At 33.9% G+C, this 12073-nt stretch overlaps 1 protein-coding gene across 2 annotated transcripts in view; it reads left to right on the top strand.

The window, feature by feature from the left end:
- Positions 1 to 624: 624 nt before the first annotated feature.
- Positions 625 to 12073, top strand: part of LRRTM4 (leucine rich repeat transmembrane neuronal 4) — a 710220-nt gene continuing 698771 nt past the window's right edge. The window contains exons 1-3 of one of the 2 annotated variants that reach the window (XM_004742288.2): positions 625 to 995; positions 1285 to 1435; positions 3280 to 4826. In XM_004742288.2, coding sequence (XP_004742345.1) covers positions 1432 to 1435; positions 3280 to 4826 — 1551 coding nt within the window. In that variant the 5' untranslated portion in view covers positions 625 to 995; positions 1285 to 1431. Of the gene's footprint in view, positions 1436 to 3279; positions 4827 to 12073 lie in introns of both variants that reach the window. The other variant, XM_004742287.2, reaches the window with a different exon arrangement.

Below are 12073 nucleotides of genomic sequence, written 5' to 3'. Positions count from 1 at the left end.
TGGAATTACACATTATAAGTGACTTGCATAAGAAAAATTTGTATTATTAATGTAGATGATTTTGAAATATAATTGTCAATTGACAATTATACTCTGGAATAATACTCTTATTGAAGTAACATTTAGTCTCTCTTAGATAACCACACATTTGGGCAATATAGTATTAAAGATAACTACTTTAAGACTAAGAATGTACACTTTTAGAAAATAATGATCTAGACTGTTCAGTAAGATGTGCAAAATTACAGAATGTATTTAATTATCAAAGTTGGGAATTTAAAAATTAGATCTAAAATTTTTCAAATGACTATCTTCAAAAGTGATCTAATTATATTTTCCCCTTTAGTACAATTGTTTCTCTACGTGGTTTGCTTAACAAAATATAAATAAACTGACAGGAACAAAAATAAAACTCAAATTGTTTCTGTCAAAAAAGGTAATAAGTCTGTGATATATGCAGGGAAAAAAAAGCCAAGGCAACTTTTAAAAACTGCTAATTGGATAATATTTAGAGAGCCAGTATTTTACTTAATATTTGATATCACTGAATGGAACTCCTTGTCATGAGGCTTTCATAATATATATATTATTGGAGAGGAAAAAAAAAAAAAAAGTGATCCTGTGCCTTTAATTTCCCTTTCTGAGCGAGGGAAGGCTGCACACCACTGACAGGCTCACTTGTTCCCGTCTTTAATGTGCAATCTGTTTTCTCCAGCGGAGGGCACTCAGTGTATCACAAACTCAAGCATTAGCACCAACAAGCTCTGAGCATCATCAGTCTCTGGAAAGCCTTCTGAATTAGACAAGGGCTGCCTCTCAGCACAGCTACAAAACACTTTAAACCTGACCAGCTAAATGGATAAACCTAGCCTGCATAGCTTTTAAACTGGGGTCTCATACAGCACAGGAGGCCTACTTGCTTCAAGAACTGAAAATCCAGAGGATGAATTGCTTTATCTGGGAATGGCAAAAGCCAGCACAATAAGGAATGCCAGGTATTCTGAAGATTTTCTTTTCTTTTCTTTCTTTTTCTTTTTCTTTTTTTTTTTACCTCTCTTTTTACAGAGAAGTTGGTTACCTTCGAAATGGGCTGTAGCTTTTTTGCACAGATTGCCAATTACTGCTGATGGGTCTCTGGTGAATTACACAATGGTCCTCAGAGCTTAGAGGCCCTCCCCCTCCCCCCCAACGGCTTCCTTCTCCCTGCCCCCCACCATCCCACCCCATGCTGATTTTTTTTTTCATATATGTATATATATTTTTTGCCTGTCCTCTCCGGGGAAGTTTGTATGGGGCTACTAGCTCACATGCGGGATCAGAATGGTGTGAATGACAGCCGCACTGTGTCATGAAGGTGGTGGTGGTTTCAGCAAGAGAGACCAAATAAGAAGAAAGCTGAGAGAGGGGGGATCCGTTTTTGGATGACAAAGGATGGGTAAGTGAACTTTTGTTGTTTCCTTCTTACCAAAGCTGATCCTCTTGGCTTCCTATTCTCAGTCGCGGCATTAGCTGATAAAAGACGGGAAAACAGGCAAAAAGCAGCAGCCTCTGAGTTTGCCAGTTGACTCAGTATAGTTGCTATTATATTTTTAGATCGTTTTCCTTTTAGTAGTTTTTTTTTTTTTTCATAATACGTAAATGCATAACACGGACTTAAACAGACTCTAGAGAAATATCTTTAAGACTGTCTCTTCTGTATGTGTTTCTACAGCGTGGGAATTGAGCATGAGATAAATATTGTGTTTGCTTCTATTTCTTGATAATATTAACCACGCTTGTATTTCTGGTCGCTGTCAGGAAGATTGTTAACATTTTACTGCTTGTGTGTAGGGGTGGGGTCGTTACTTTACCAGAGGTCGCACAAGGGTTTGTTTTATCTTTAAAGCTGTATCCTGAACACAGCTTCCAAATTTCCAGCAGTCATTTGCCAGTCTTATTTTTTCAAGTGTGACTGGCTTTTTTCCCCCCTTTCTCCTGTCTGGAAGAGCTGGAATGTATTTCAATGAGATTGTAGCTGGCGAGAGGACAGAGAGCAAGATCAGGTTTCAAATTAAAAACTAAACAAAACAAAACAAAACAAAAAACTGGTTGAGTAAAAGAAGGAGAGTTTTTTGATTAGAGGTTTGGCTGATTGCCTCTTGGTTAAAATATGAATATTTAAGAGAAATAAATTACACAGAGGGTTTTTTTTCCCCCACCGCTAAGAAATAATAAATCTACTATTGACAGAGGAAAGAAGTCCCTTACCATGCAATGATTTGGAAATGCAGCACAAGTGCCAATACATTACAACTTTGCAGGTTTTCTGAAGTTAATAGAGGTAGGGGAGGAAAAAAAAAAGTCAGTGAGAAATTTGAGCAGGTCCGGATGGAGGGGAGGGGATATAGTAATCTACTGCTTCACTCCTTGTGTACGCCCCAAATTTGCAAAAGCAACTATTAAAAAGAACAGCAAAACTAATACTATACAAGATTATTTTGCATTCTATGCAAATACTTAATAAGAATTTGACAGACAATCTTAACTTTGGACTGTTGTGCATTATATCAGTAGTTAGGGTTCTGAGCTGGTATATCCCTGGGCAGGGGAGCCACAGTAGGCAGATCTTCCTGAATGCCGAGAGCATTTATGCTCATTAACACACTGAGAGTACCATGCACTGTTATTAGTCTTCATACCCTGCTTCATTGGCTGCCCATACTTGTCCCAATGCCATTTTTTCGAGCTTATGCATTGTTACTCCATTATGCAATAAGGATACAATTTCAGTCAGCGCAAACTTGGGTTACCTTGACAGCTTACTGAAGCTCTTTTGTCAAATCAAAGCTTGTTTGCTCAACTAGGAAAGATGTACAAGTATGGGGTTTTCTAAGTCACATTTTTGCCATTACCAGAAGACTTGGTACTCTTCCCTTTTGATACTGATGTTCAACAGCGTGACTAGCCAAATATTGTTGTTATGACAGTGTTGGCATTAAGTGATAAGACAGGCTGTGTGCTTTTCAGTGTTGATGAACATATGAACTCATGAAACTCGGGAAGGCTTTTCTTTAGTTCACGGCACTGTGGTGATTTGAAAATCAAGGAAGAATGAAGGAAACCTCATGGTAGAAAACATGCAACACTGAAGAAAACAAGACTTCAAATGTTAAATTCATTGTTCTTATATCAACTGTCCCATTACTACACTAGATGAAATGTCCCTGATATCAGTAAGCTGGTGGTGATTTATATTAATAGCTTTACAATGTGCATTTGTCTTCTTTTTTAATATTGTAGGTTTCCGTTTAATTACGCAGCTGAGAGGCATGCGTGTGGTGCTAGTGCTACTTCCTACACTGCTGCTTGTTATGCTCACAGGGGCTCAGAGAGCTTGCCCAAAGAACTGCAGATGTGATGGCAAAATTGTATACTGTGAGTCTCATGCTTTCGCAGATATCCCTGAGAACATTTCTGGAGGGTCACAAGGCTTATCATTAAGGTTCAACAGCATTCAGAAACTCAAATCCAATCAGTTTGCCGGCCTTAACCAGCTTATATGGCTTTATCTTGACCATAATTACATTAGCTCAGTGGATGAAGATGCATTTCAAGGGATCCGTAGACTGAAAGAATTAATTCTAAGCTCCAACAAAATTACCTATCTGCACAATAAAACATTTCACCCAGTTCCCAATCTCCGCAATCTGGATCTTTCCTACAATAAACTTCAGACATTGCAATCGGAACAATTTAAAGGTCTTCGTAAACTCATCATTTTGCACTTGAGATCTAACTCATTAAAGACTGTGCCGATAAGAGTTTTTCAAGACTGTCGAAATCTTGACTTTCTGGATTTGGGTTACAATCGTCTTCGAAGCTTGTCCCGAAATGCTTTTGCTGGCCTCTTGAAGTTGAAGGAGCTCCACTTGGAGCACAATCAGTTTTCCAAGATCAATTTTGCTCATTTTCCACGTCTCTTCAATCTCCGCTCAATTTACTTACAGTGGAACAGGATTCGCTCCATTAGCCAAGGCTTGACATGGACTTGGAGTTCCTTACACAACTTGGATTTATCAGGGAATGACATCCAAGGAATTGAGCCGGGCACATTTAAATGTCTACCCAATTTGCAAAAATTGAATTTGGATTCCAACAAGCTTACCAACATCTCACAGGAAACTGTCAATGCATGGATATCATTAATATCCATCACTTTGTCTGGAAATATGTGGGAATGCAGTAGGAGCATATGTCCTCTGTTTTATTGGCTTAAGAATTTCAAAGGAAATAAGGAAAGCACCATGATATGTGCAGGACCTAAGCATATCCAAGGTGAAAAAGTTAGTGATGCAGTGGAAACATATAATATCTGCTCTGAAGTTCAGGTGGTCAACACAGAAAAGTCACACCTGGTACCCCAAACGCCCCAGAAGCCTCTGATTATCCCTAAACCTACATTCTCCAAATCTGACCCTACCCAGCCCACCCTTGAAACACCAAGCCCTTCCCCAGGGTTTCAGATTCCTGGCACAGAGCAAGAGTATGAGCATGTTTCATTTCACAAAATTATTGCAGGGAGTGTGGCTCTGTTCCTCTCAGTGGCCATGATCCTCTTGGTGATCTATGTGTCTTGGAAACGCTACCCAGCCAGTATGAAACAACTTCAGCAACACTCTCTTATGAAGAGGCGGCGGAAAAAGACCAGAGAGTCTGAAAGACAAATGAATTCCCCTTTACAGGAGTATTATGTGGACTACAAGCCTACAAACTCTGAGACCATGGATATATCCGTTAATGGATCTGGGCCCTGCACATATACCATCTCTGGCTCCAGGGAATGCGAGGTATGAACCATGATCCTCCTAAAAGCATTTCTACTTCGGGGAAGGAGAGGTAAATGTTTGAAGCTCTAGAGATGTCTCTAATCACTAGAAAGATTAATGACCCTTTTGCTTTTGGGTTTTTGCTCAGTGTGAAAGGTTACTTAATTAAATTACAACCACCAGGAAATTGACTGTTTTTGTTTTTGTTTTTGTTTTTAATGGTTGAAACTTGAAAGAAGCTCATTCAAGGATGAGATTAAGTTGGAATAAAGTACTATGTTAAAACATCTGTTTTTTAACAGTTTGTATACAGGGGTTGGACTTACAAACACACATATACACAAAACTCTTTTCATTCTAAAATTAATGTCTGGTTCTTGTTGTTTGACTTCTGTAATGGAGTAAAGAAGGAGGGACCAGCTTAATTTAAAAACAAAATGATTTTACCAAAATTCCAGGAGGTAATGAAGATTTAAACCAAAGAGCAATTTACCCAAGGGTTGATTTTGTTGTAAATTTTTAGTTATAATTAAAGCATGCAACAGGGATCTCACAAGGATAACTGTTTCTGTGTTACTTGCCATTTAGTTATTATACCAGCATAGAGAATGTCAGAGGCCTACTGTGTAACTGTATTAGGCTTTTAAAGATGTCTTTCTTCCTTCTTTCCTTCCTTCCTTCCTTCTTCCATTGGTCCCTTCCTTCCTTTTTTTTTTTTTTTTTTTTTTAATTACTGGACATAGATCACTTTTCATAGGTTTTCTTAAGTGCTAGCTATTTGTATGTAATCAGAATAATACTTAAATTCCATGTTTTGGCTATGTCCCTGGCAACTAAAATCAGGTCATGATATTGTGGATGATTTAGCAATAACGTAATGACAGGCATAACAGGGACTGTTTGTCAATGTTGCTGTCATCCCCGAAAGAAATAATGTGTATTCTTGTTAAACTTATCCAAAACTAAGTGATGCAAATATTTATAAATAAAGAGAGAGAGATTTGAATTCTGGATATCCTCCCTTTCTGTAACATTAGCTTGAAATGAAGGCCTTCCATGTTACATTATTCTCATTTTCATGAGAATGTATTTGGATCCAGTTTCTAATTATTTAATTTTAAAGATCACTTAGAGTATCATGCTTAGGAGTAGAAAATAGCCACAGATTTCCAAACTGTTGATAAGTAGTACTGGATGCAAATTGTTCTTTGTGTGGTAAAGTTGATCAAAAAGTACAAAGACGTGACTGCCAAGGCCTTGTTGCTGGAATAAAGTAATAGAAAGAGAAAGTTCTGGCAGTATGTTGTCTCAATATATGATTTTAGAGGATTAGTTTTTCAAAGGAAAGTTTTCATGAATGTTGAATGAGTATTTTTCCTTTTATTACTAGTTATAGTAGTTGGAAAAAATAATTTGCTCTTTGATAATATATACCCAGTTTTTCTATAGTCCTAAAGGCAGATGCTAATGAAAATGTTTTCAGACAAGGCACTGAGTTTGAAATATTCTCAAACCTAGTAGAATTTGGAATACTGAACTATTCTTTACAGAGTTCATTTTCTCCTTTCTGTGTATAACTGAAAAATAAGAAAAGTAATCCCAAATAATTAATCCCTAAAAGAAACCTGTATGAGCATTTGATCTTAAAAATTAAAGAGAATAAAAGATTTTATATGAAAGTCTTAACAAGTCTTGATGCTTTTATTACAGGTTGATATTTATATACTATACATGAATATTAGTAAAACAAGTTCATCTTGTTTTATTCTAGGTTCTCTTTATATTTTGAGATCCTTTTAAAGGCTAATAATAGAAAAAGAAAATCCAGGTCCATTCATTTTCTCTTGACTTTTATAGTAGAAAAGTGATTTTTATTTAGAATAATCACCAAGAAAGAATAAAGATTCTTAAAGAACTAGGACTTGAGTATAGTGATTCTAAAACTTACAGAGATCTTCAGTTCCAGGGATTATTCTTTCAAATACCCTAGGCTTTACCATGATAGGAACAAAATAAAAGCGTGCTTTATTCCATAAAAGCGTGTTTCAAAACACATGTTGAGACTATATATGTTTTATGGAGGGAAGTTTATGTTCATGGAATTGTAGTGGCATTGTTGGAGTTGAATGCGGTGTTAGGATATTAAATAATGAAGAATTTAATTAAATATTGTAATGAAGAGAATTGAAATGGCAGCCTTGCTAAAGTAGATCAAACTCTCCATGCCCTAAAAAGTGAAAAATGACAGGCTATCCATTTAAGACCATTAAGTCAAGGGGTCCAGTGAAGCTAGATTTGAATGATGTTAACTTGTTTTGAAATACAAACATGTAAGAACATTGCAGCAACTGCCCCCCTTTTTTGACAGGATGTTCAATCTATTATAGTTACGGGTGAACAAAGAAATGAGAAAAAGCAAATTCTTAGAAACCGTGATGACAACCATAACTTCTCCTTAGGTCTTTGTCACCACAGAGTAAAAATTCTCCTGTTGAGAAAACTTTTCTATAAAATGAAGCTGAGAGAGGAGTGATTTGTCCAAGTTTATGATTTTTTTTAAGCCTATAGAGGTATGCTGAGTTTTAATCTGGTGTTTTTATAAACCTCACATATCAATAGCTTAGAAAAATAGTCATTAATATATTTATAATATAATTTTATGAGTTAGGGCTTTTTTTTTTTTTAATTCAAAACACCAAACTTTACTCAATAAAGCCATAAATATTTAACTAGAAAACTTAGCACTAAATGCTAATTTTCTAAGATAGTGCCTTGAAAAAAAACTACATTAAACTGAAAATTCCACTTATACAACAGTTACATTTAGTTACCATAATCTAAATACAGTTAAAATATTTGTTTTGTCTATTTCATTGAAGAAGAAAATAAAAATATTAAGACCCCTAATTAGAATGGTGCCTGTGAGCTAACACACAAATATAACATTCAATAAGTGAATAACTTTGGCTCTATTCTTTATAAGTTATAATTTTGAAAATTCCACATGCACATTCTATACTAATACTTTGAAGGAGAATATTATAGTACCGTAGGCAGTAAAAATCTCTTATATCTATAAAAGAAGAACAGAGTAGATAGTTCTGAATAATTAATATGATATATGGCACAATTCTAACAGATATTTACATCTCAATCATCATACCTTGAGTGGAGCAGTGTGCTTGGTTGAACTCATTTAATTTGTCTATCCTCAATATGTGCTCAGAAAGAACTTAAAGCCAAAAAGATACAGCTTTGCCTAAAGCTTAGTAAGTTGTTATTAAGAGAAAATAGCAAAAAATCCCAAAACAAAACAAAAAAGAGAGAGAGAGAGAGAGAATTGCAATACATACTTTTGAAAATAGTTTGTGAAATTTTGCGTAGCTTTATCTCGCTAAAAAGTATTACCAGAATTATGAAGTTACTATATTCTGCCTACAAAATTTTACTTTAAACTTACACAGAACAAATTTTGACTACCTGTTTTTCTAGGATACGTTGTATCAACTGAAAATAGCAAGGACCTTTATAAAATTAGTCATTGTGAATATAGGAGAGGAGAGAACACTTTCTCTTGCGAATTAAAAAAAAAAAAAAAAAAAAGGAACTGGTGAAACCTTAAAATGAATAAATAAATGAAAGAATGAAAGTGGTTTCTAAAGAAATCCTCTACCCAATGGATTTTAAAAGTTACCTAATTGAGATATAAAATTTAGTAATCCCATAATGCTAATAGGGCTACTACCATTAGGAAAATAGGAGTATAGGTGACATTTGATATTTATTTCCCAAATATTTGATATTTTAGTAAACAATTCTTCAAAATCAAGTAAAATATATATGTAATGGTTGTAATTGGGCTGATGTTATTTCTTTCACTGCTGTGCAATAGGTGGTATAGACCATTTCTAACACTTTATATTTATTGAATATATTATGTCAGATCCTAACTATTGATTTAAGAGGGATTATTAACTTCTTCTTACACTTTAGAAATTGGCATTTTAAAGTATACTAAATGAGGGTGCCTGAGTGGCTCAGTCATTAAGCGTCTGCCTTCAGCTCAGTTCATGCCTGGGATTGAGCCCCACATAGGGCTCCCTGCTCAGTGGGAAGCCTACTTCTCCCTCTCTCACTCCTTGTGCTTGTGTTCCCTCTCTCGTTGTGTCTCTCCCTGTCAGATAAATAAATAAAAATCTTAAAAAAATAAATAAATAAAGTATACTAAATTAATTTCCAAGAACTAAAAAGTGTAATGTGTTCAAAGAGGATTTCTAAGTGAAGTAAGCCCAATATCCTTGAGTTTAACTTATACTTTACCAATACAAAACTATAGAAAATAAACTTCATTTTGGTGGCTTACTACTGCTGTGTTATGTCAAAATGTTATAACGGAAACTCTGCTTTGTATATTCACATAACGTATATTTATGTGTGTGTATATGTGTGTGTTTGTATGTATGTATGTGTATGTGTTCATATACACGGAGAGAGAAATATATTTCCATTAAAGTTCCTTTCTGTTTTGGACATTTGAAATATTCGTGAAAGAATCTTGGGTTGTTATCAGAATTTGTTCGTCAGGAAACATACTTCTTAAGAGAAGTAAACCTCTCTAAAAGAGAAGTAAACCTCTCTAAAATTAGTAGTATTTCATATTTAGATAGTCTTAATGTTCTTCTCTTTTTCAAAAAGCAGAATTTAAGCTACACATTGTCATTTTTTGGTGTGACTCTGGGCTAGTCACTTCCTTTCTCTGTGATCCATCACTAAATGAGTATATGCAACTAGCACAATATATCCCAACTCCAAGCATCCCTTAGACTAGTAAACTTTGTAAACTCTGCGGTCATTTTCAGGACAAAAAGGGCAAGATGGGATATGGAGGAAAAGCTGAGTTATTTATATTCATTGGCAGTGAGAAAGAAAGAACTTGAGTTAATAAAAATTGGCATGCTCAGGTGAGGAACATTATAATTTCTTTATGCTTGAGGGGAAACTTCATAATACACATGCATGTGCGCATATGCATATATGCTAGCACACACAAACACATTTATGTATCTTTTAAATTCTGGCAAGTAACTAGTTACTTTGAGAGCATTTAAAATATGACTGATTTTTTTTTTTAAATCTATTGTCTGAATCTGATTCAATTAAAATCTATTTGTGAATAGAGCTTTCATTAGAATATGCAAATGGTAGTGGTGAAGAGTGACAGTTTCCAAGAAAGCCTGACATAGTTAATTTAGGAAAGATCTTAAATTGATGATAAGGGCTTCAATTACTTTTTTTAGAATAAGTTTACATTAGCATGTCATGGACAAAATTTTACTAAGATTCCAAATTGAAAAGTCTGACTACATTATGGTCTTAGGAATGTACAGCTTTTGACACACCCCAGTGATCTTCATGTAGTTTCAGAATTTTTCTTCTTGAGACTTGTCTGTATTCAATAAAATCTACTCATCCTAGTCTCAGGAATTACATTTATAGATAGCTTTATGCATTGGAAGTTGCTCGGTAATATTAGCATTGGGGACTTGGTGACTCATCAGAATTTTCATGTCTCTAGAGATTCATGAATCACTAAATCAAAGTGAAACACTGGCAACCTGTGTATCATCAGACAGTGGGAGTTTTGAAATATTAGTATGACTTTGGATCAGTGAAAAGCATGAAAGTGATGTTAAATATGTTTTAAAATTAAAATTGCTTTTTATAGTACCAAGAGAAGTATCATTTATCAGGTCAATTTAATAAAATCTTAATATTGTTAAAATGAAAGAGAAATTATGATGGTGTTTTTCTTAGGTGCTCCATAAGCCATTAAAAATTTAGCTGTAAATTAAAGAAAGTTGAGAAAAACCACACTACTTCCTTTGGTATCAAAATCACTAGATTTTTTATAAACTGCTTTAATAAAACTCCTCAATATAAACTCCTCAATATATGCAAGCACTATGGTTCATACTCCTGCTAAATAGTTAAAAAAATAATGCTTTCACTGTCAAGAGAAATTAAGTCTTAAGCAAATGAGGATGTGGATAAATTATTTTTTAAGGGTAAGAGGTTTGACTTTAAGTCAAATCTTATAATACTTGTAAACCTAAGGTTTGGGAGTGAAAGGACCGTAAAACTAATATGCACTAACGAATGGTTAAAGTAATGGTAAGAAAATTTTTTATAAAATCAGAAAAAAAAATCTTGTCTGAAAATTAAGTTTGGCTAAAAGGAACACATTGAACAATAACTGATGCCTGACCAGATAAGTAGTAAACACATGCATAACTAAATAAGATTATGGTATTTAGCATTTTTTGTACAGGCTAATGAGATCTCTATATTTTAATATATAAATGATTTTATTAAATATATACAAAAGTAACTTTGAAATACAATTGCAATTAAGCAACCATGTGCAATTAAAGACCCATATATCCCACATAAATATTTCTAAAATGCTAAGATGTATATTGTATACAGATATTAAAGTAATATAAATTATACTTTTCAGTAGACACTACTTGTCCAATTCACATGTATTACCTCAAAAGAAAATATTTTGGGGAGACATTAAAACCATTTAGACATCATAATTTTGTTTCTTCTGTCATTTATCATGATTGTTTTCTGAATTTTTGGATGTCCATATCACCGTCTCTTGGAAAGTTCTATTCTCTCCTTTACTTTAGTCTTTTAAATATTTACTGAATTCTCAGACCTCAGAAGGGTAAAGATATATATAATCATTAAACCTAGCAAGAAGAGTCATCTTTTTCTTTTTTTTTTTAATGTAAATTCTTCTAGTAGAAGAATGTTACATTATACATTTTTGTCACATTGATTTTAAAAGAAAAAATTAAAGAAAATAGCTATAATATTAAAACAAAATTTCCTGTGTAAATGTATAATTGTCATTTTTACTTAATATTTCAATGGTTGAAATCTTCAGATCCCATTGAGCCTAAAAACTAAAAAAATAATTTTTTTGCAGTATACTTAAATATTCAAAGCAAACAAGCTAAAGTGAATATAGATGATTTGTTTAAGAAAACTGACTCTTTTTTAGGACCTCATAAGCAAATATATACTTCCAAATAGGAATGTGTAGGGTTATGAACTGATTTCACTTTTGGGTCATTTTCAAGGTTAGTGCAAAATTATATAGACATTAATTTTGGAGTAGCAAATTATTGAGACAAAGAGGAAAAATACCTGAAGTTATTTTATTTTAGAAAGACAGTTCTATTTAATTCATATTCATG

Source organism: Mustela putorius, unplaced genomic scaffold, assembly GCF_011764305.1.
Source record: "Mustela putorius furo isolate JIRA1106 unplaced genomic scaffold, ASM1176430v1.1 tig00000281_pilon_pilon_pilon, whole genome shotgun sequence".
Taxonomy (NCBI): domain Eukaryota; kingdom Metazoa; phylum Chordata; class Mammalia; order Carnivora; family Mustelidae; genus Mustela; species Mustela putorius.
This window is presented reverse-complemented; position numbering and strand designations above follow the sequence as displayed.